The sequence below is a fragment of the Megalobrama amblycephala genome, unplaced genomic scaffold (genome assembly GCF_018812025.1).
Source record: "Megalobrama amblycephala isolate DHTTF-2021 unplaced genomic scaffold, ASM1881202v1 scaffold443, whole genome shotgun sequence".
NCBI lineage: Eukaryota > Metazoa > Chordata > Actinopteri > Cypriniformes > Xenocyprididae > Megalobrama > Megalobrama amblycephala.
The window spans coordinates 45851-71805 of NW_025953382.1; the positions used below are offsets into that span (position 1 = coordinate 45851).

Consider the following 25955-nt stretch of genomic DNA (forward strand, 5'->3'; position numbering starts at 1 on the left):
AAAGTCAGAGATTAGATTTAGATATAATTAAATCTGATTGTACAACCTTTGAATCACTTTCAGTTAAAAAAGTCAATTACTGTTGCTGATTTTGCTGTGATTGTTTAACAACAGTGGGCTACATTGTTCCGCACACTGGACAGGAAGCACCGCGCCTCGGACATCCTGCAGGCCGGTCTATCTCACCCCGGTCGCGTCAATCCTCATATCTGGGTTCTCAAGTTCAAGGGGCAGTGAATCAGCTACCTTATAGGCAAAATTCACTTCAATAAAGAACTAAGTGGCATCCGAGTTTCATGTATTTCAAAAAGCGCCAAAAATGGGTTGTTATTCTATTTTTAAAGATAGCTGTTACGAGTGATGGAATTCATTAATCATAATAACCAAAATAATCTGCGAGTTTTAACCGCATTTGGCGGCTTTTTTGTAAAAAATTTTAAGTTCAATTCTTTCCAAAAGGCCAAATATTGATTCAAAACATCTAACATAACATAACATCTAATGTTAGGTCGTACACAACATAACTTCACTTACCTAGAACAGCGGTTGTCCGACAGACGTCTTCACCCTTCAGTGGGAGAAATTTCAACCGACGCATCACGTGAACCTCATCCACCAACCAGAAAAGCTGGTGTTACCGTGGAGATCGCGCCAAAATAAACAATAGTTGACCGCCCAGTTGTAACTATAACTTTACATATATTTTTAAATAAACTGTTATGTAGGGGAAATATATATATATATATATATATATATATATATATATATATATATATATATATATAATAACTATCTTGTTAGGAAAATATTTTTTTTTATCATATTTTGTTTGTAGCCTATCATTTTTAAATCTGGACATTTTTTTTCAAATGACTCATATATATAAGTCAATTAATATTATTAATTATTAAAATCATTACATCTGTTTCAGAGAGAGGAGAGAGAGGGGGGGGGGGGGGGTAAATCTTGCCTTGAATATAGCAGGCCTAAATACTTACAATTGTCCAGTACACAGAGTATGGCACATAATCGTTACACTGATCTGGGCCACACACCTCACATCCACAATCGGCCCAAATGTTGTCTGCCGTCACGCATGCAGTGCCATCATTGCCACACATGGCCCACGGTTGGCTGACATGATGCATGCCAGTGCCGGCAACACGCCAGCAGTGCCATTATGAGGCCACATTTGGGCCAAGTCTGTTTGCTATGTGGGCACGTGTGCAGTGTAAACGAAACGAGAATTAAGATAAATGCACCAGGGTTAGATGGAATCAATTTGAGTGTGAAACCAGACCAACGCTGCGGGGAGCACCGGGAACAATCAAGCCTGGGCTTGGACCGTGGCAAACAAGCCCAGTGTGAAATCCGCCTAATGCTAAACCAGTGAAAACCATGCAGGCTCAAAATCCCAAGGAATCAAATAGGAATGACTCAGAAATGAGTCAATGAATTCACACGTATCACCTGATCCACAAATACAGATCTTACTCATTGCTCTCATGAAAATTCTCAAAAAAGATAAAAGGAAAGTTTTCAGCTGGCATATACAATGAGTAAAAGTAGTTCCTGTAAGTCACATGACATGTAAGAAAGTGAAAGTTTTTTGTTTTTTTTAAACAATTTTGCTCTTGGAGTGTACTCAACTGTGCTTTATTTTGAGACAGCATGAATTTGAACTAAAATGTGCTTATAATATACTATCTCTATATTTAAAAAAATATATTTAGTTTCCACTTGTAGTACACTCTGGGTTCAAATGTACTATAAATAACATAAATGTAGTATCTAAATATGTTTTTGTGTAAATACAGAGATATTATATTAAAAGCACATTTTAGTTCATATTTCATGGTGTCTCAAAAAAGCACAGTTAAGTACACTTAGGACCGATACTGTGAGCGTCTCCTGTTACTCCTGTGTCGACCGGTGGGTGTGGCTGGGAGAATCTGAACATCGCGAGAGTCTGTACCTAACGTTGTCTGTTTGGACTAATTGAGAAAATGATTAGCACCTGTTTTGTCCTTTATAAAAAGGAAGCGTGCGAGAATGCGGGGAGGCTTGTATCATTGGAGTGTTGTGAGTTTGCTTCTGTTTAGCTTGTTTGTTTTTTTTGTTCGTGTTTATTTATTTTGTCTTGGTTGTTTCTTTGTATTTGGTTCTGTCTAATATTTTTACATCATGTGTCAGACAGAAATTGGGGTTATTTTTGTACGTAATTTTCTGTTTTATATATTTTTTCTATTTTTTTAATAAACACTCTTGTTTAACCCTTACCAACTAGGGGTGGGAATCGGAGGGTAGCCTACCTCACGATACGACACAAATCATGATAAATGGCACACGATAACGATAATATTGCGAGTCAGCAATTCTACGATAATCGATATATCGCTAGACAATCCTATAATCGCGATATCGGTCTTAATATGAAAACAAAATGCAAGTGAAAAGGTTAAGTGCAGGTTAACGGATAAATCCGATCTTCAGTTCCTGCGATGTAGATTTAATAGAGTTCACGTCACTGAAAGCAAGAAATATGACGTGCATTTTATTGACCATCAGTTAATTTCAAAATCAAGACCGCAATGGGAGAGAGCGGCAACAGCACTGGTAAGGTCTCATTACTTTTAATGAAGATAATCGTGTTACGCGTCTGCGACTTACTTTTACTTTCACATGCGGCAGTTTGCGCATCAGTTTGCTGAAGAGATCTGCGGCGATACGTGATGCAGTAGCGTTGTCCTATCTGACTCTCACATGATTTAAATCCGTCTCAAATGCGTTTCGGAGGGCATTTAGACCTGGTCTTTTCACGATCGGATAGCTGTCAGATCAGAGAAAATGCATGAAGTGACCAGGTACAAACAGACCCTTTGACGTTCTTCACCGAGTGCTTAGATATACACGGGCGTTCGAAAGCAGGCGTCTATCAGCGGATCCCTAATATATGCTTTCAAAAGCTCCCGTGTATATCTAAGCGCTCGATGAAGAGTTTCAGTTTTAGTATTTTTGGGAGAAGTAAAATTTACATATGTAGTTTCAACAACCAGATGCATTTAGACTGATGCATAGACAGTTTTGACTGGAATGTGTCCCAGACCACCTCCTGAAGTGGTTTGAGCGATCGGAGCGTCAAAGCATGGGCGTAGGTTTGGTCTCAGCTTTGGTGGGGACACCCCCCCCCGGAATTCTTTTGTTGTAAGATACCAGTGATTTAATGGTGATTTCCTTTTTTATTTCAGACTGTTGGCAATACAGAATATCACAATACAGAAGTGAATCTACTTCATCTCATATTGTATCCTGAGTCAGGATTCCATATAATGATATATTATATATAGAATATAATATATTGTTGTCCTAGATTTACTGCTTCTATTGTTCTCAATTGTAAGTCGCTTTGAATAAAAGTGTCTGCTAAATGAATGAATGTAATTGTAAATCTGTTGTGGTTTGATGCTGTCTTTCCTGCATACCAAATGGTTAATTAATTTTGTAGTCTATCCTATGGCTAGCAAGTTTAACCCTCCTACCAGATAGTGTTATTGGATATTATCAATTAAATAATGATTCATTATATTTGAATAACCAACAGTGTTAACTTTTGCCTTTTTAACATTACCAACACGTTTTTCCAGCACATGTGTCTAGCAATGTCAGTTCTTCATTAAACTGTGGGTGGTTTCCCTTTTATTTCTCTGCATGTAGGGAAACACTCACAAATACATTACATAAACAGAATGTAGGAAACGAAAAATGTCTCAGATCCACCGTTTATGTTGACTGCAAGATTCTAAGTTAGAAGTAGAATCTGCATTTGAAAGCCTGGTCAGTCACTACTGCTAGTTTATTTGTGTGGCTAGCTAGTTATTTTACACTTACACTCTGACTCTGCTTTATGAAAAAGCTTCTTATGTCCCCTTTCTTCTTCTCGGGTGGCATCTACAAAGTACAAAAAGGGGCAAAAAAACGGAATATTAAAATGTTTTTACTCTGGCCTTTGTATGTGGCAGAGAGACATCCCTGGTAACTTACCGTCGGCGTCGTCAACATGCGCGCGCACACACACACACAAGCACAAAAGTAGTCCCGGCCCGCGCGCGTAGCCTGTCAGCAGAGCCGGCCCGTTATATAGGCAGTATAGGCAAATGCTAAGGGCGCAATCTCGCTAGGGGCGCCAAAGAGGCCGGATGCGTGGACAGGGACGGATCTACCGGGGTGGCATCTGCCACCCTAAGAAAAAGCTTTGCCACCCCAAAATTATCACATAAAAAAAACAAGCAGTGTTTCAAGTACTGCTTTTCAGGAGTGGCACCATATGATGACTAAAAAAATTGCGTAACGCAAAGTAATGGCAAGAAAGCACGTCTTTCAGTAAACTGTGCATGATGGTTGCGCGCAGCGCGCCCAGTGTGATTCATTAACAAATGACTCTCATGAACCGATTCTTTGAGAGTCAAAAACACAGCGCAACCAAGTTCACTTACGATTTTTTTCCATATTTGTACGTGAATCGGAAATTACTGCTTCCCGGCTAACTCAGAATCCTGTGAGAAATGTAGTCCCATCCGAATATGTCTGAGATTAATTTTCGTAATTTTTTGGCGAGCTGATTCAGCGACCGCCCGCTCCACTTTCATCATGGATAAAGGTAGCCTACTTTTGCCATCCGACGAACCAATAACATGAAATCAATACGGAGATCCCGATGATCCGATCACAGAAACTAATAGCAGAGTTGGGGTAAGAATCTAAACATATTTTAGTTTTTCTCGATTGCTAACACATTATAAGTGATTCAGTTGGTCCAGTTTGCCAAACCATTCGTTCAGTTATCAAAACAAAGACACATTTCTCAAAACATTTAACAATGACAATATTAGGTAGCAAAACTGATGACACTTCAGTCAAAATCTGAGAGAGAGCTGAAAGAATAATTTACAGGGGTTTTAAACTTAAAACAGCACCATGTAGGCTACTTTAGATGAGGGAAATGTCACGTTGTACACCCTCAATGTTGTGATTGTCAACTTTCTTTGTAACCATTTGTTATATATGTACTGTATTTTTTGCAGCGCTGAGAAATGATTGCCTAGGGATATAATCTTGTGTCAGAAGACCAATACACTGCTATAGAACTGTATACTGTAATGAAATTTAGCCAAATGTGCAGAAGATGCTGAATTTACTTTTACTGCAATTGACAGTATACTGTATTTTGGTGCATACTAATTTTTCTCATGCTTTTCATCTACTGCAAGATCAATTTATAATAGTAAAATGAAAAGGTATTTTAGTGTTCACTGGGCAGTGCATAGTCTGTGTATTTGTTATGTTTTGTGTCATCTGATGCCAAAGTTTGATTTTGTCAGACAAGAATAAGTTTTTGACTAGAACATTTTATTTTGACCTGGATGTTTGAGGTTTGTGCAAGTTGGTGTATAGTTTTGATACTGTATTTTGTTGTGAGAAAATGTTGAATTGTTTCATGAATTGTGCATTAGCAATCAAGAAAAACAATAGAGACTGAAAAGTTTTAAGGACAAATTTATGTTGGCTTGTCATAAACCCAACTTCAAGTCTTGTTTAAAAAATGTAAGAACTTTGGTCAGTTAGTCCAGAATATATGTTGTGGGTGATTGCTAAAGTGTTGCTAGGTGGTTGCTAGGAGATTCTGGGTGGTTGCTAGGCTCTTGCTATGCAGTTGCTGGGGTGTTGCTAGAGTATGTAGTTGATAGGGTGTTCTGGGTGAACACACACAGACATTCCCACCTCTGTTAATAACAGAAACTCAAAAATTGTTCTGTTGCTCTTGCACTAAAATGTGATTTATACCATTGAAGTAGCCTGTGTAATATTGATAAAACTGCTCATCTCCTTTAGTGATACAAGCTCAGACTCATTTAGAAGTTTTTCATATAGTTTATTTACTTGGTGCCAAGATGGATATTGAAATTTTGTTATTTATTAATTTTAAACAGTATATAGATACTTTCTGGTAATGCAATGTTTGTGAACACAATTGTGTATGTAAGGCTATAAATCTCCAAAAACTATGCATGAGCGCTTGCTTTGGTATTGCCACCCTCATAGACCTCATGCCACCCCTTTGCCACCCTATAAATAATATTCTAGATTCACCCCTTTGGATAAATCGCAATATAAGGGAGCGCCAAAAAAAATCTTGCCTAGGGCGCCAAAGAGGCTAGGGCCGGCACTGCCTGTCAGATACCCCACCGCCAATCAAATTACGGTGTTTCTTGTACTGTCGTCGTCCTGGCCGTTAGAATCGATCCAAATAGCAGTTCAAAGGAGCTTGCTAAATATTGGTGGGGACAAATTTGTCATCTCAAAATACTGATAGGGACTAGTACCTAGCGTCCCCCCCTAAACCTACGCCCATGCGTCAAAGATGTCTACGTTTGTCACATCAATGGTATAAAAGTGCGTCAAGACATTGAACTTAAATGTGGCTGGGGCATCTATTTTACTCACAATGCTGTCCGCCATCCTGTTAATAACCTCTTTTTCTTAGGCTAGTTAACTTCTGTTCACGTTTCCCTCATTCATGTGTTGAGCGCCGCCTTGAAGTAGTGACGCTTTGAGCAGAGAAAACTATTTGCGCTTTATTGTGTTTTAATTAAAATATCGATATTTGGCGCAGCGATACGATTCTCGCACAGAGAAGAATGACGATATATCGCCATATCGATATTTTGTCCCACCCCTATTACCAACCTCCTTTTATTTGTCGTGGCTTGAGCCGGTCGTGACAATATTATCAATTTTATCACTTTAAAGGGGTCATTTAATTACTCATTATGACAGGGGGTGATATGAGGCCACTGGTCCAAAAAGTAAAATAAGTAAGAATCGTGCAACTCTTAACACAAATTACAATAACACATGCATGTTCATCTTCCTCGCTGCAGCAGCAATGTTTTGAAATGTTATGTATTTAGCCCCCTATGTTTTGTCAGTTTTTGAATTGTTTGTCAACACACATTAGCATCTACTAATCTCCAACCATTCTGACTAGTGCTGGCTATTTGACAATTCATAATCATTCATAATTATTCTGAGCAATAGGATATAAAATATATAATATAAAATTAAATAAATGGCCTATATAAAACGACAAAATAAACATTCATCAATCAGTACTTTTACTTTTACAAATTATTATGCATGTGGCATATCAGTAAGATTTCAGTAGAATAAACATTCAGATTTTAGTTTTTCTAAGAAAACGTTTGTTTATTTATCCATGTCTTTTTAGATAACTGGTATCAATCTCAGACAAAATAACTTGCCAGGTCTGTGAAAACCCTACTTAGAGGTTGTTCCACATTATTAAAGGATTAGTCCACTTTATATACACTTTTCCTGATAAATTTACTCACCCCCATGTCATTCAAGATGTTCATGTCTTTCTTTCGTCAGTCGAAAAGAAATTAAGGTTTTTGATGAAAACATTCCAGGATTATTCTCCATATAGTGGACTTCAATGGCTACCAACAGGTTGAAGGTCCAAATGTCAGCTTCAGTGCAGCTTCAAAGGGCTTTAAACGATACCAGACGAGGAATAAGAGTCTTATCTAGCAAAATGATCAGTCAATTATCGTCATGTTTATTTTATATAGTGTGAGCAAGGGGGCCCCCTGGTGGTTCGGGAGCCCTATGCAACTTCCCTAGTTTGTGTATAGGGAGGATCGCCCCTGCTTGAACCCCTAATAATTCCAGGATTGTGGAGGGCCCCTCGTTCAAAGCTACATACAGTGATTACATATTCCTGATCATCAACCCATTAAAGAATGAGACACACAGCAACTCAAAGAACAACCTTACAGACACACTAATGAACAAGTCAAAGATCACACTCAGGGCGTCAAGTAGGGGGAAGGGTGACAGAGTGCATACGGCCTTTGATTGAACGAGATTCTCTCCTTTATTAAAACCCTCTAAATTATATTAACATATAAACTTTATATCGCTAATAATTGTCTAAATAATTACAGCTCTGTGGAAAAGAATTATCTTCACTCAAGTTTGCATTTTGAGTGTAAGTTCTGCATAAATGCATCAATAACAGCATGCCAGATGAGATGGACTCATTTATTCCGATGATGTATTTGTTCCTGAAATTGTATGCCTATGTGTTCCAGTGAAGTATTTGTCCTCACTCTTTGGCCTAAACAACACAAACCTTTTAAAACTTAAAACAAATGATTGTTTTATAAAAACTCCTGTCATTTATTTATGGTATCCTTTTAAAAAGAGTAGACTTTGTCAAATTATTTTGTCTATTGTTAATATTAGTGTTGCTGTTGCCGTTATAAATAAAAATGCTTTTATTGTTGTAATATGAAGATGACATTTAAAATGAAATATAACTTTCAACACCTTTTTGTGTTTAAGATTACTGAAAGGAAGAAAGATGGGTTTGCAGTTTAAATCTGAAGCAACAAAAATGAGCTCCAACCCGTGAAGAAGAAGCTGAAGAGGAAAATATATCAAGGCACATCCAAGGTTCTCTTCCCAAAATGTTTGATCAAGCTCGACCCGGAGCTTCTGTAGCTCCCTTCCATTTCCATTTATGCATTTGGCAGATGCTTTTATCCAAAGTGACTTACATTGCATTAAACTATACATTTGTGTCTGAATATGTGCAATCTCTGGGATCGAACCCATGACCTTGGAATTGTTAGTGCCATGCTTTAACCACTGAGCTACAGGAAAGCTTCCTACTGAGCTACCTTCCCTGGAAAAAGAAAGCTTGTTTGCAGCCATTTTGATACCGGTGTCAATGAAATGTTAAGTCAGTGTCATTTTTGTGCTGGACCACATGTCTGTTGCTAGGGAAAAATACTGCTGAAATTCCAGCTTGCTGCAAATTTCACACATTTATTCTTTTAGTGGAGTCTTCATCCAAAGTGACATGGAAAGTACAAGAGGAACAAAGTAATTCTTCAAGGAGACAAAAATATTAATAATTAGCAACGGCAGGTTTTCTTGACAGCTAGATTAGGAAGCAAATTATTATCTGTACTGTATCTTATATTGTCAAATTAACAGTAACTTACTGGCAACAATTATCCACTAGCTGCTGTATTTCATACCACAGTAAAATTACTGTAAAAATAAATACAGTAATTTTGATGCAAAAACAGGCAATGAAGGCAATGAGTTCCAGGCAGTCCAGCAATGTCCGAGATCATATTTGAATAAAGAATAATACATTTATTAAGCAAAAATTATAGTGACAAACAAATGTAAATAATAACAAAATAACAAAAGTAAATAATAGTTTATAATAAAAATCTAGAGTATTGTATTTAACAGATGACGAGTGAAGATCAGAATATAGAGAAAGAAGGAACAAAATTAAGATATTGCCCAAATGAAATGAGAGATGAAGCAGAAACCAAAAAGAGCCAAAAGCCAAAAAGAGCCCCACTATCAAAGACCCAGTCTGTTTTATACCATAAGCATAGAAAAACTTACATCCCACTCAAACTTATGTTTTGGTCTAATAAGAAAAGGTCAAACAGACTTATCCATTATGTCATAGTTGGTGTAACGGCTAGGTTAGAGTGACTGGTCAAATGTCAAAGATAGATGAAAATATGAGGGGTTGTTTTGACTCCCTTAAGAGAATATTACAGATCTTGTGTTATCTCATGTCTGCAGAGATGAAAAAAGACATATTTTCATACAGTGAAGTTCAACTGAGCAACTAATTCTGAAACCATCATCGCTTCTGCAGTACTTGGCAGGCGTCCAATATCTGACCACAAAGTGTCAACATGAGCTGTCACATTGAAACGCTTGAAGAACTATTGAATATAGCAAGCATACATACTCTTAAATATACAAGAAGAATTACCATAAAGGACTACAATAAAGAGTAAATACTTGAAATTATGATGAGGATTAATATATGGAGCAAATGGAGTAATATTGATAAATCATAAGCCAATAAAATACATGAATATGAATATCGACCATTTTGGATCCATCAAGTTTTAAGCATTCAGTAAAAAAAGTAAATATTATACAATATTTTAATTTTACTGTTAGACATTCAATAACACAAGGTTTCATCTTTTACATTTCATAGCTGAATTTCAATAGAATATACAAATTTAACAGCATATTAATCATATTTTATTAATGATCAAAATACAATTATAGCCACACCAGTAAAGTCACAGTAACAGTGGAAAATAGGCCGTGACACATAAACTCGAACTCCTTCTAGAGCTTTAATCGATCTAGAGTTTTCACTGAAGGGTGTTTCTGTGGCGGCCTGACAAAGTCTGATGTTTCGCCATGAAACAGGAAGTTGTTGTAACTCAGGCATACAGTGTCTGATCTGCTCCAAACTTCACATGTGTGATAATAGTCCTGGTCTGAAGACATCAACATGGCAATATTTAGTTACGGTCAAAGCGCCACCTGTTGACAGCAGGAAGTGTGGCACTTTCAAATGACTTTGCCACATTTCCCTTGTATTTACTCGCTTACATGCATGTCACCCACTGTTCACTGTTTTCCTAAGGTGGTGGCTGTGAGTCCAGGTGCGAGGGCCCTTCCATCGCTGCTTGCAGCTTTAATTTACATTATTTTAAGATGATAAATTACAGAAGATGAGAATCTTAATATTTAAATCCTCACAATACACCCTTTCCATTAATGTTCAAATGTTTGTTGTAAGAAAAGTCATGCAATTCAATTTTTTGTTCTGTGATTTAAAATAGTATTTCTTTTCAGTAGTGGATCATGTCTATCATCAACATGACGTGTGGAGAGATTAATTCCTCAGTGGGATTTGTGCTCGTGATTCTGTCTGTGATTCTGAATCAAACACTCATTGATTCTGATTGTGAGCAGAGCTGGTATACTGAGGTGACTGTTACACACACACACACACACACACACACACACACATGTTCGTTTTTGTGAATTGTGGGGTCATTCCATAGGCGTAATGGTTTTTATACTGTACAAACTGTATTTTCTATTCCCCTACACTACCTCTACCCCTAAACCTACCCATCACAGGAAACTGTGCACACTTTTACTTTCTCACAAAAACTCATTCTGTTTGATTTATAAGCCTTTTGAAAAGTGGGGACATGGGTAATGTCCTCATAAGTCACCTCTTTTTGTAATACCTATCCTACACAGCAAAAGGACTCCGTGGCGGATCGTCCGCGGAGGTATCGCGGCTTCCGGAACGTATCCCGTATCGGCGTCCATTTGAGCGCAGTGATGGATTCGCAACGAAGGTGGATTGCGGACACACCGTGGCTCTGCTCTGCATCTGCGATTAAAACCATACCTCCGCGGCGGGTCTGTTTGGCATAACCTGATATTGCTGAGTTCAACATGTTCCTGGGTCAACATGTTTGTTGATCCTGGAACAACATTCAAATCAACCAATCAGATTTGAGGGACAAGTTTACAGTTGATGTCAAGTTTAGGCTTAAAATCATGAACTGGTGCTTCTACATCAGTGTTATTCATCTATCATTTCCCTCTGAATTTTGGGATAACTTATGGGTAGGGTTAGGTTTAGGGGTAGGAATTGGGTTAAGATTAAATTATATCATCAGATTGATCTAGATAAATTAGATCAATCTGTTTTCATATTTAATCCTTCATTAACTCTATAAATGCTTCTCTAACTCTTCTTTCCTTCATTACAGTTGACAATGGAGACCATGTTCAGAGGTGAGAGACACTTCAGTAAAACACATCAATCTGTCCTGATTCAGATCAAACTCTGTGTTGAAGTGAATCTGTTCTGATTCAGATCAAACTCTGTGTTGAAGTGAATCTGTCCTGATTCAGAACAAACTCTGGGTTGAAGTCAATCTGTCCTGATTCAGATCAAATTCTGTGTTGAAGTGAATCTGTTCTGATTTAGATCAAACTCTGTGTTGAAGTCAATCTGTCCTGATTCAGATCAAACTCTGTGTTGAAGTCAATCTGTTCTGATTCAGATCAAACTCTGTGTTTAAGTGAATCTGTCCTGATTCAGATCAAACTCTGTGTTGAAGTGAATCTGTTCTGATTCAGATCAAACTCTGTGTTGAAGTCAATCAGTTCTGATTCAGATCAAACTCTGTGTTGAAGTGAATCTGTCCTGATTCAGATCAAATTCTGTGTTGAAGTGAATCTGTCCTGATTCAGATCAAACTCTGTGTTGAAGTGAATCTGTTCTGATTCAGATCAAACTCTGTGTTGAAGTGAATCTGTCCTGATTCAGATCAAACTCTGTGTTGAAGTGAATCTGTCCTGATTCAGATCAAACTCTGTGTTGAAGTGAATCTGTCCTGATTCAGATCAAACTCTGTGTTGAAGTCAATCTGTTCTGATTCAGATCAAACTCTGTGTTGAAGTGAATCTGTTCTGATTCAGATCAGACTCTGTGTTGAAGTCAATCTGTCCTGATTCAGATCAAACTCTGTGTTGAAGTGAATCTGTCCTGATTCAGATCAAACTCTGTGTTGAAGTGAATCTGTCCTGATTCAGATCAAACTCTGTGTTGAAGTGAATCTGTCCTGATTCAGATCAAACTCTGTGTTGAAGTCAATCTGTTCTGATTCAGATCAAACTCTGTGTTGAAGTGAATCTCTTCTGATTCAGATCAGACTCTGTGTTGAAGTCAATCTGTCCTGATTCAGATCAAACTCTGTGTTGAAGTGAATCTGTCCTGATTCAGATCAAATTCTGTGTTGAAGTGAATCTGTCCTGATTCAGATCAAACTCTGTGTTGAAGTCAATCTGTCCTGATTCAGATCAAACTCTGTGTTGAAGTGAATCTGTCCTGATTCAGATCAAACTCTGTGTTTAAGTGAATCTGTCCTGATTCAGATCAAACTCTGTGTTGAAGTCAATCTGTTCTGATTCAGATCAAACTCTGTGTTGAAGTCAATCTGTTCTGATTCAGATCAGACTCTGTGTTGAAGTGAATCTTCTGTAAGTGAATCATGATGATTATGAATGTGTTTTTCAGTGTTTAATGACACAGACTCCAGCGGCAGATTGACGCAAACTCCAGATTCACTTGAGTTCAGATGATGACTGAGTCTGAAATATCTGACTGAAGATCACATATAAGACACCTATTTAGATAAAGAGAATATATAATGTATAGCTCATTAATTCATGTGTTGTTGTTTTTGTCATTCAGCTGATATTATATTGTGAGGCTTGTATAGATCAGTTGAGGTGGATTTTGGCTCTTTTCATCATCACTATTGTTCTTCTGCATTTCTCTTTCATGCTGTATAAAAAGATGTTCAGCTTCAGATCTTCAGAATCATTCTGTCAGTGAGACTTCAAATACCCTTATGGAACAAAAATATATAGAAATATACTGCAAAATATAATGCGATATATTATAAAATACATTTCCATATATGAGAAACTAGTGCATATATTTTTCAATATACTGCAATAAATGCACTGACCATGTGTGGCTATATATTGATACATATAAAATATTTATAAATGAAGACAAAAATAGCATTACATTCATAAAGTTTTATCCTTTATTATGTGCATATATTGTACATACATGTTTCCATATCATTGTGAATGTATTGTACACACACAATGAGTTACAACATACTTCTAGTTCCCAGCATGCTTTGTTTCTGACTGCTAAAGGAGAGAGAGTGTTAAAATGAAGTGCTAGTTCATGTGTTTTGCTCAATATTGATATAGGAGGAGATCTGTTAGTGTTTAAAGTTGTATTATTTTGGAATTTAAAAGGTTTTCTGGTATGTGTGAGTTTTTAGGGTCACCATTGTGCTGAAGAGTAGAGTCTGAGGTTAGGTTATGATCCGATGAACAACATTAAGACTATAATAACTTTATTTCAAAAGTAACGGCTGTGAACGCTCTATCACAGTGATAGTCTCTTTGGCAAGAACTTTAGGGTACCTTTGTTAACTAACTTGAAAATATGAAACATTTAAAATGTAAATAATTATAAAATATAAGAAATGGTTTACATAATATATTTACCATATATGTGTATATACTGTATGAGTAAATATATCTGCAATATATTATGCATGCAGTACCATATCTGATCACATTTTAAATCTATATATTATGAAGTATATTACTGAATATAATATGACATACCTTATACACTCACCTAAAGGATTATTAGGAACACCTGTTCAGTTTCTCATCAATTATCTAATCAACCAATCACATGGCAGTTTCTTCAATGCATTTAGGGGGGTGTTCCTGGTCAAGACAATCTCCTGAACTCCAAACTGAATGTCAGAATGGGAAAGAAAGGTGATTTAAGCAATTTTGAGCGTGGCATGGTTGTTGGTGCCAGACGGGCCGGTCTGAGTATTTCACAATCTGCTCAGTTACTGGGATTTTCAGACCATTTCTAGGGTTTACAAAGAATGGTGTGAAAAGGGAAAAACATCCAGTATGCGACAGTCCTGTGGGCGAAAATGCCTTGTTGATGCTAGAGGTCAGAGGAGAATGGGCTGACTGATTCAAGCTGATAGAAGAGCAACTTTGACTGAAATAACCACTCGTTACAACCGAGGTATGCTGCAAAACATTTGTGAAGCCACAACACGCACAACCTTGAGGCGGATGGGCTACAACAGCAGAAGACCCCACCGGGTACCACTCATCTCCACTACAAATAGGAAAAAGAGGCTACAATTTGCACGAGTTCACCAAAATTGGACAGTTGAAGACTGGAAAAATGTTGCCTGGTCTGATGAGTCTCGATGAGTCAGAATTTGGCGTAAACAGAATGAGAACATGGATCCATCATGCCTTGTTACCACCGTGCAGGCTGGTGGTGGTGGTGTAATGGTATGGGGGATGTTTTCCTGGCACACTTTAGGCCCCTTAGTGCCAATTGGGCATCGTTTAAATGCCACGGCCTACCTGAGCATTGTTTCTGACCATGTCCATCCCTTTATGACCACCATGTACCCATCCTCTGATGGCTACTCCCAGCAGGATAATGCACCATGTCACAAAGCTCGAATCATTTCAAATTGGTTTCTTGAACATGACAATGAGTTCACTGTACTAAAATGGCCCCCACAGTCACCAGATCTCAACCCAATAGAGCATCTTTGGGATGTGGTGGAACGGGAGCTTCGTGTCCTGGATGTGCATCCCACAAATCTCCATCAACTGCAAGATGCTATCCTATCAATATGGGCCAACATTTCTAAAGAATGCTTTCAGCACCTTGTTGAATCAATGCCACGTAGAATTAAGGCAGTTCTGAAGGCGAAAGGGGGTCAAACACAGTATTATGTAGTATGGTGTTCCTAATAATCCATTAGGTGAGTGTATTAGTAAATATATTTGAAAAACATTTTATATATATATATATATATATATATATATATATATATATATATATATATATATATATATAAAAGCGGCCATTTATTATGTATTATTCAATATATTGTAATATATTTACACAATATATTTTTTCTGTATATTTTCAAGTATACTGTTAAATCATGTAATATATTGATCATTCATATATGGGGGTATATATATTTTCCTTCCATAAGGGTAATCATGGAAGCTAAATGATGAGACTGACATTAAGAGGTGAAAATATAATTTATGATTTACTCCTCTAACAAGTTATGGCATATCTGACATGATGTCCTTGTGACTGATATTGAGTACAAAGTTAAGCCGTGTGTTCACACAAAACATGGGAAAATGAAAGCACACAGCCAATGCAAAACACAAGCTATGTGCAGCACAGCACAAGACACAACATATATGGAAGCCCGCGGCTGATGTAAACACGAACCATGCGTTACACAGAACACAACACACGCTGACAGAAGAGCGAACTCGAAACTGAACTAGACACGAGTGCTGGGATCCAAACACCACGCTCCAAACATGAAACTAGAGACCACGGTGTACGCTAGACTGAAGTGACAGAGGCCTGACAAAAACAACTTCATTTCGTTAAAGACAAAATAACTCTGTATAGATTTAGAGTTTCCTGTACACTGATAAAATTGATTTTTACTGCTTGTGTTCAGTTTATTTATTTAAAATGAGTTAAAGCAACACAACGGCTAAACAGTTTTTTTTCTTTTTGTTCAATCCACCTTAATATGTTCAATTCACATTTATTTGTGTAGCGCTTTTCACAATAGACATGTCATTTCCAAGCAGCTTTACAGAAAATACATGTTTCTTCATTATGATTTAGAGTGATCTGAGGTTACTGTCCAAATTATGTCTATATTCAGAAATGTACAGTTCTAAGATAATACAATACAATATTTAGATCAGTAGTTACCAGCATCCTTTGTTTAGTGCTGAAATTGCTGAAATTAAGTGTTATTTTATGTTTTTGAGTTCAATTACAGAAATGTTCTGATCTAAATCCAGTTATGACTGGTTAATGTGAACAGACCTTATTTTTGTTTTGTAATGGTGTTTAACATTTATTTATTTATTTATTTACACTATACTGGGAGAATTATTATTTTTTTTTTTTTTAAACACTGAATTTCAGAAAAATATCATGATTCTGTTTGCAACAATAATGAACCGGAGGATCTGGATCAGACCATTTATAAACATGTACACCAAGATCATCAGCAGCTGCCGATTGAATTTGGAGGAAACTTTCATGGTCTTAATTACAAGAGAGAAGCAAACGTTGAGATTCAAGTACTACTGCAGAAGACTGAAGGACTGACGATGGAGAATGAAGGGAAATTGATCAAAAGGAGTAGCAGCATGGACATGCTTATCAATTGTAAGTTGTTGTCAATAATGCAAGTTTCTATGTGGTGTGAGATCTAATTAAACATGTTGATAAATGAGTGATGGGATCTTCTTCTGTAGTTTCAGATGAAGGTCCGGATGAGATTGATGAGATTTCTGAGATGAAAAACCAGATCGGACTGGGAAATACTCACAACACATGCAGTGAAGCGCGCAGCATTTACTTTGAACAGAACCGCTCTGAGATTAAACCATGGCCGGTCATCTTTGTAATTAAGTTAAAAATAGTCATTTGATATAAGAGTGCAATAAAGCAAGATAATTAGGGTGAATTCAGGGTGATTGGGACACTTTTTGCCATTGATATGAACTGGAAAAAGTGTCAATCTCCCTGAATTCACCCTAATCAATTTAAAAAGTCTATTATTCATCTCTTGTGTCTTCGACAGCGTTTTAATCATTGGTGTGGATAACACCATAAAAAAGTGTGTGTAGCTAGCTACTCCCCAACACTGCATTTGAAAACAGTTTTCATTTAAACGCTCCTCATCCACACTATATATTAATATCCACACTATATTATATTACATAGACCTTTTTTACATGACGCTTAGGACACATTTCTCAATAGTTAGGTCACTTTATGCAAAACTCTTCACACAGTGAGCACAACAGTAAGGCTAAACTGAGGATCAAAGTTATTCATTGCTTAAACACAATATTAACCTAGACATTCAAATGACTATTATCTTTAGCTCAAAGTATTTGTCATGAATACTGTGTGCATTTTACCCCTCACCACCTCATATGTATGATTTTCAACACCTGACAAAACTGTTTGTTCCAATTACTAGGCCATACTCTTTGTCACAAACTGTACATACAGATTTTCAAAACTGTTAAAACATTAGCAGAACATGTTGTGGCCATACTATTAACACAATTCATGTCGTTTTCACACAAAATACAGTGAATTAACACATTTCTTAAATGCTTACATTTCTACAGTAAGCTTACCTCATACCAAAATCATGGATCTTTCTCATCTTATTTGTAAATGCTTAAACACAGCAAGTCAGAAATGAAGACCCAATGTTCCAAAGCTTTAAATATAGATGAAATACTATACTTTATGCAACAACAGCTAGCTCAAATATATATATATATCATATATATCATATATATATATCATATAAAGGACAAACAATTGATACGCAATTTTCAATTAGCAGATCACTGAAATAGCAGATTCCAATCTTAGTTGGAGGAATAGTCAGGGGTTGAACTTATGTTAACAAACTGAGAAAAATAGAACTCTTTGAATCTGATTTGTTCAGAAACTGAATTATAGAAAGTGTTATTCTTGTTTTGTTAAGAAATTTTACAAAAGAAAACACTGTATAATGATACCTGATGTTAGTGTTTTTAGGTCAGTGTTTTATGACTGACAAAGTGTGTTTGCTTTGCTAGTGTTCTGGAAGAATGAGTTGATTTGAGACATGAATAAAGTGTTTTGGTAGATTTAATGCATTTTGAATGTGAAATGAACTGCTTTGCCAAGATCTTTGAAAGATTGGTTAGGAGAACTGTGTGAAGAGTTTTGAAAAAGTGGCCTAAGTATTGAGAAATATGTCCTAACGATTGTAAAAAACTCTAATGTCAGCCCTGTCTGTGAAACCGGGACTTCATTGTCAAAACAATGACTCCTATTTAAATGTTTTGGATTTTCTTTTCAAAGTCAATAAAATGTTGTTTAAAAAAAATGAAATGTTTCCGGTGCAAGTAAAAGGCTATTTTCAATCAACAGATGAGTATGGTGAACCTATTTTTCTGATTACTGCTGACATAACTGAGTAAGAAGATGTGCTGGATAGTTATCTTCGAGGAACACTAATACTGTCTGATTTGCACATAATGTGCTGAATTTGTGAACTTTCAGCGGGGTTGTCTACATTTATGCTGAGTAATGTAATAGTTTGACTTGTCTAGAGCACAGCTGTGTTTTGTGTCCTTGCTGCCAGCTAGAAAATAACTCGGTCAGCAATACACAAAATCCCTGGACAGATATCGATATTCAGTGTCCTGGATATGATTGCAAAGTACACAATTATAATAGTACAGGGTAATAAACCCCATTGCTTAATTAGTGTAATACATTAGTGTAATCTGCTAGTATACTACCGCTGTTTACGGACATCTAAATGGTCTATTGTCCTTAATAGAAAAAATGTTATGTGAACTCATAAACTGATTATATTAAACTGCATGTGTAAGCGCAGATTTCTAGTTAGAATAAGTGTTATTTTGTGTGTTTTTACACTAGATGAATATAGTGAGAGATATGTTCATGCTTTAATCTTCTGTTCTGATGGTATTTATAGGCATTAAGCTGAAGAGTAGAGCCTGTAGATCAAGGATTGGTTACAAACATCTAGTTCATATTTACTGCATGTTTAACTGTATGCATGGAAGTGTACTTGTGATAGTCTCTTTACTAATTACATTAGTACATGCAAGTGTATTGTGATTGTGATACGTCTCTTTACTAATTACTAGGGCTGAGCTTTCATGATTCGATTGGATTCAAATTCACAAGCTTACAATTCAATTCTGATCTTGATTTTGTTTTCATATTGATTCATTTGGATATATATATATATATATATATATATATATATATATATATATCTATCAGGCTCAGTATAGGTCAGATTTTCTCAAGGAATAGAGTCTCTGAATTAAAGCTGTAAACTACACTGGAACTGTACAGTCGCATTACTGTAATATTACAGGTTAAAATGAAAAAATGATTTGAATGCAAACATTTTACTTGCACATAAGGCAGTGTTTATTCCAATAATAAAGTTATTAATTAATTAACTTTTTAATGACATAATTAGGTTTCTATATTAACACTGAAACTCATTGTCTGAATGAGCTGGATGAAGGAAACCTGTCTGGTAACAGGGTCAGTGGTGTGGGGAGTGAGGCGGGTGGCGTTAGCTTCTGATGCGACCAAACTGACTTCTAATCTGTCTTTAATCTGAACTTATTCTTCTCCCTTCTTCCTTCACAGTTCGAAAAGGAGTTTATTTTAGATAAAAATGAAGAAAATCATATTATTGCACTCAGAAACATGGCTCCCTTCCTGGACCTTTACTGATCAGAAGGGTCAATATGGTTAGGATTTGACCATTAATGCCCCAATAAGGCAGCATCCATTTATGATTTATTTTTAGCATACTGTTTTATAGTGTTCTGCAATACACTGAGGTGTAATAGATATTTACACTTATTGTGCAAAGAAAAAAACACTATTTTCACTTGCTGCCAAATGTTTTAATGACAGATTTATTCAAACATGAATTAAATATTGAAGAACAGGTTGAGTAAAAATAATGAATATGAAAATAGTGGATATAGAAGGAAACCTTTTGAATTTGAAGATCAAGGTAAATTGTACTTAATTTTTCTCCGGGAAATATGCAAGTATCTTCTGTTACTAAATCAGTATCCACAGTACTCAGTGATTTTTTTTTTTTTTTTTTTTTTTTTTTAAACAAAATAAGAAAAATTGTGACATGTCTTGTTCAAAAGTTTTCACCCCTCGGCTCTTAATGCATCATGTTTCCTTCTGGAGCATCAGTGAATGTTTGAACCTTTTTTAACAGTTGAGTTTGAGTCCATCAGTGTGAAAACACAGATCTCAAAATCATTCAGTCACTGCTGGAAAGGGTTCAAATATGCAAAAATTCTGAATCTGAATGAATCTGAATGAAAAATGCTGAATGAATCTGCAGGAGCCTGGAGGATTTTTCTGAAGAACAGAGCTCAGTTTAACTGCTCAGGAACAAACAAGAAGAAGGAAAAAAAAAATCAAATCTTGGAATTTAAGAATCAATATTGGTTCATCAAAATGAGAATCGATTAAAATTGAGAAATCAATATTTTCAGCCCAGCCCTAGTAATTACATTAGTATTAATTATATTATGGAACTGTATTGTGATAGTATCTTTACACATTAGTACAAGCATGATATTGCTATCTAGCAGTCATGATCAATGTTAATGATTCTCAGTAATCCAACAGCATGAATTACTGCAGTGAAATCACTGTGCAATATAATACAACACTGTCAAAGAGAAAGACTCAAACTGTGTAAGGTTTCACTGTCTTGTGATTTAAAGTCCAAATAAAAATGAGTTGTCTGACCACAGTCCTGTTTGTTCGGTGTGATTTATTTAAGGTCAGATTGTTTAATTCAGTAAGATGTTCTTCTGCTTCAAAGCCTAGAGAGCTGCCTTCATAAATGACCAGAGAAAACTCATCAATTTAAAACACAAGTAATAATTCTAATAAAATAAAGACAAAAACTTTAGTTCAAGTTCAAGTTGAGCTTTATTACAGTTTTTCTCAATTGTTTACACACAAATATTGGTACTTGAGACACAATGACCACAACATGTAACTCATGCACCAACCCCCTGAACCAATTCTGCTAATCTACAAGCACAATTCCTGCTTTACACTCAGTTCTAAAACACACTTTTGTTAAAACACTACACACAATTCTCTGCATTTGGCACAATTTTCGGGCAGAAAAATCTCTTGTTTTCACAAGGAACACACTGCCATTCAAATATGCACACTGACTCATCACATGGGCAAACACCTGTCACACATTTTTACAATTAGCAAACAGAGCTTTAGCATAAAAGGGCAACAGGTGAGCTCTTCTGTTTTGGAGCAATGGATGCCAACAATGGAAACAGAGGCAGAGCAGCATCGTGTTTTTTTTTACTGTAACTGTATACAGTAAATTCTTCTGTTGTTTTGTATGTATACCACTGTATGTGCAACTTTGCTTTGGTTGGGATGTGCACTGTACATTGTTTTTGTTGGAAAAATAAAATATATTTGTTACCGTGTATTTGTGTGTTCTGACTATAAAAACTACTATTATATATATATATATATATATATATATATATATATACTACAAATATTTTACAACACACTTATGTATGTACTGTCTGTAGTAAGTGTAACACTGAATCAAATAAAGACCAAAGTCATTATGATGAATGGAGAAGTGTTTTCCATTCATCATTGTGTTTTACATAGAGCACATCAGTGTTCAACTGGTTCTTATAAATGTCTATTCATATGATGGTTTGTGTGTGTCTTTTGAAAACAAAATACCATTTTGAGAAGAAAGAACATTGTTTTGAATGTAAAGTTTCATTTTGCAGGAGAATTGAGGGGTTTTGCCCATTGTGTGTGTGTTTTTTGATTTGTGTGAAGAGTTCTGAGAGTATGAGGCATGCTTTCAGAAAATGTGTGTAAACAATCAAGAAAAACTGTAACATTCAGTGGAACAAAACCTCATGCCTCACACGACCACGGTGCTACATATTTACATAAATACAGACGTAATATCAAGTATAATATAACTTACTAAGAGAGATCATCTGACTATACATATGTTTTATATAAATATTTACCTATACTAAAAACAGTTGCTTCACATAAATGCTGTGCAAAGATAAGCATACTTTAAGTTGAGCAGCTAGCTGTAAACAGTGCAGAATGATTTGTAGTGCATGTCATGAGCTTATAAATGTTATTGAGTCTTTTTTGCAAAGTGTGTTTGAAATGTCTGGTAAAGAAGCTACTTCTTTTACTCTAGGCCTAATGTTTGTTTTTCAAGAAGAAAATATCAGATTATGAGTGATCCGCTGTAACCTGATGTTCCTCCGGCTTCCCTTCTTTTGCTGAAACATTTAGTCATATCAGCATTGGACTGGTTATGGAGCAAGTTTTGAAATGAGTACATGCACACACACACACACACACACACACACACACACACACACACACACACATACTTTATCCTCTTGTGTTAGATTTGTTCAGGACGGGCGTCTGATCGCAGTGATCCTGTGACATCTGTGTCATCTGATCATCTCGTTCACTGTGTGAATCTGAATCATGAGATCATCTGTGATGAATCAGGAGTAAATCAACTCAATCTCTCTCATTGCATGATCAACTCATTAGCCGACACATAACGCATCTCAAACATGTACACACAGTCCTCTATTTAACCGCAACATCTGCTAGTGTTCTACTGCTGTTCAATTCACTACATTGCAATGTGAATTTGTTGTCCATGCTGCTGTACAAAATACTAGGAATTGCTGCTCTGTTAGGATATGCAAATCCAAACGCGAAAGCCTGTTTTCACTTAAAGAGTTCATCAAAGCTTGTCTCTGTATCCTTACAGCAACTGCCTGCTTGCTACTGCATAATTTAAATGAATAATATGAACAAATTATAAATATTTTTTAGACAATTTAAAGAAAAACATGTTTTGACTCAAAACCTTATTGTCACTGACTTGCGTCTTCCTCATGTGACATCTACTCATATAAAAAAAAGGATACACTTGACTTGACAAAAATAAAATGTAAACAAACTAACAGCTCAATCATTAAAATTATGATGTCAATTAAAAGGTCAATTATTCATTTTTTGTGTTCCTGGCATGTGCTGCGATTTATTTCAGAGCATTCTTGACATTAGACATTATCAAATAGAAACCAGTTATTGAATTTTCAGTTCATGTCTTTAAACATTAACTTTTGGCTTTGGAAAATGAATGTCATTAAGATATGGGTGTCAAATTATGTTGGGTGTAGGAAATTCCTTCCTGTACTGTTCAGATATGTGAATCCTAAGCAACAGGTGACGTCAATGTGATTTAGCATGTGATTTCTGGATGGAAAATTACCAACACATGCGCACCTCACCTTTTTTTGGAGCTCCACCGTTCATGAAAACCTGGCTTAGGAAAACAACCACACCCTCTGAGGCTTTGTTTTCTCGTAACCACCCATAGATTTTTATAGTGTACAGCTTATCACCAAAAATTGTCCTGTGAAGAAAAGTTGGGTAAGTTTTTACATTTTTAAATAGATTCCTACATATGTTTGTATACTCCTTTGTCTACTCTATAGCAAACCAATCAAAGACATAATTTCTTTGTTTTTGATAAAAACGATAAATAGCTTGTTTGATAGTGAACACCATTGGGGACATTACAGATATCTAAACTCTAAAAAGCAGTGTAGTGTTTAGTTACTACTTGTGGGTGCTAATCCTGAACTATATAAAAGCTGTTGGTGTGACCAAATGGAGTCACATCGAGTTAAATATTATACTAAATACTAAATATTATTTTTGTCTTAAATACAAATTTTTGTTATTTATTTTACACAAAACACATTTTTGGAATGGCCTTATACCTGATAAAACATTCTTGTATCTTTGTTTCTGCCGTTATTACATGTATTACTGACATAATACGGAAATTCTGGAAAATTAAACGATAGGCAGCTTGTAAAAAAGAAAGAAAGATAAAACAGTGTTCACATTGTTCCTTGTGACCAGTCTGTCAGGCAGAACCGGTTTTGAATGTTCTTTGCTGAAAGTGACATTTGAGTTCTCAAGCAGTGCTAGTTTTCATCTTTGTCATGTATATGAGCTTGAGAAACATGTTTAAGGAAGTGCAGTAACTATATTTCAAATTTTATACAAATACGCTGACCCACACTGACCAACTGCAAAATAAGATTTTTTTTTTGTTTTTTTTGTTATCAAATTATGTTGCCAGTCTATGTTTTTAAATATATCGAAAAATATAAAAGTGATTTATTATTTATTTAAAAGACGCATACAGTATGTTTTGATTTTTTTTCTTTTATGCAGGACTGTGTCCAGTCGACTGTGCCTCATCCACTGCACACATTCTCAACTTTTCTGCCAGGTTTGTATGTTTGATGTACCTTAGACTTGTGTCATTTTGAGTAGTTGCTATAAAAACTATATTGCATGTGCAATTTAAAGTTAGTCACACTGAATGAAAAACAAAACAAAACATAAAAATTACACTAAGTATATTTCTATATTACTAAGTATATTTTTATATTATACCCTAACTTTCTACAGATCAAACTGAACATTGTTACATGAAGTTTATGTGAAAGTTACATGAAGGAAGAACATTGATTTTGTAGTTTGAAATGACTGAAATGTGGTTCTTATCAAATAAAAAGTAAAAAACAAAAAAAGGTAGCAGATACCAAAACATATCAAAAGGCCTAGAATAGGATTCATTGATATTATTAAAATATTACATGTATTATTGTAATCTAGGACAATTTCCACAGCACCTGGCCTGCCCTCCTGAACCAGGTATGATTCATAATTCACATGAAAGTTATCTAGTCATTCAAATCCAAATACTCTGTTTGACAGTCAATTCTTCTTTACATTTTTTTTTTCTGAGTGCAAAAAATATATAGTAATAGCTTCTTTTTTTTTTTTCTCCAAAAATATTCTAATTCTAATGATGATCTAATAAATAGGATCATTACAGCTAAATATTTCCTTTTAAATAATTAATCAAATAAAGGCTATGGTCTTCTATTACTAAATGTTCATAACAAAATCATTATAAATAATTAAATTGTTTGATTTTTTTTTTTACCATATAGTACAACTTTAAGAAGTCTTGAAAACAAGCATGACAAACAAGTAAGTGCAGAATAGCGCCATCACTGTTCATTTTGAAGGACGGGGTGGGAACAAGGGAGCTGGTGCATTGAGTCTTCTAGCTATAAACAAAGGGATGGATGTGCCATTTCCCAATTAAATGTTCATTTTGTTTATGTATGTATGTATGTATTTCATTTTTGCTGTCAGTTGCTACTCACACTGTGCATAATTTATATCTAATGTTGCCCTCTTACTTTTCCACCTGGTAACACTTAGGCCTAACATTACATTAACATTAAAGTTTCTCAGCTTATGGAATTCAGATACAAAATATATTGTTCTCATTCTGCTATATTTGTACATATGACCATAAACTTCTACATTGGGCAATTATATCATAATCATAATAAGGCATATTGAAATATGAGTATTATAAAATGTCATCCCTCCTATTTTTTTTTTTTAATTTTTCTATTAGATCCCTTGAAAAAATCAAGGAAGAATTTCTGTCATTCATTAAAGAAGGTAAGGACTAGTTAAATGTCTTAGCTTGCATAAGCTGTTATATTCTCGTTTTACCCCCAGCCAGCAATGACACGTGGGGCCC

General features: G+C 35.7%; 2 protein-coding genes across 3 annotated transcripts in view; both read left to right on the plus strand.

Moving 5' to 3' along the window:
* The first annotated feature begins 1917 nt into the window (after positions 1 to 1917).
* Positions 1918 to 17084, plus strand: LOC125261616. Its single transcript, XM_048180170.1, has 7 exons — positions 1918 to 2082; positions 8425 to 8535; positions 10783 to 10914; positions 11197 to 11361; positions 11718 to 11742; positions 16574 to 16819; positions 16909 to 17084. Exons 3-7 carry the CDS (start codon positions 10789 to 10791, stop codon positions 17082 to 17084), a joined length of 738 nt encoding a protein of 245 aa, XP_048036127.1. The 5' UTR covers positions 1918 to 2082; positions 8425 to 8535; positions 10783 to 10788.
* A 6556-nt stretch (positions 17085 to 23640) lies between these two features.
* The window catches only part of LOC125261624 (interferon-induced very large GTPase 1-like), a 31582-nt gene continuing 29267 nt past the window's right edge, over positions 23641 to 25955 (plus strand). The window contains exons 1-5 of one of the 2 annotated variants that reach the window (XM_048180179.1): positions 23641 to 23743; positions 24560 to 24617; positions 25007 to 25045; positions 25348 to 25387; positions 25827 to 25873. The gene's annotated coding sequence lies outside the window, so the exon portion shown is untranslated. Of the gene's footprint in view, positions 23744 to 24559; positions 24618 to 25006; positions 25046 to 25347; positions 25388 to 25826; positions 25874 to 25955 lie in introns of those variants that run through there. The other variant, XM_048180176.1, reaches the window with a different exon arrangement.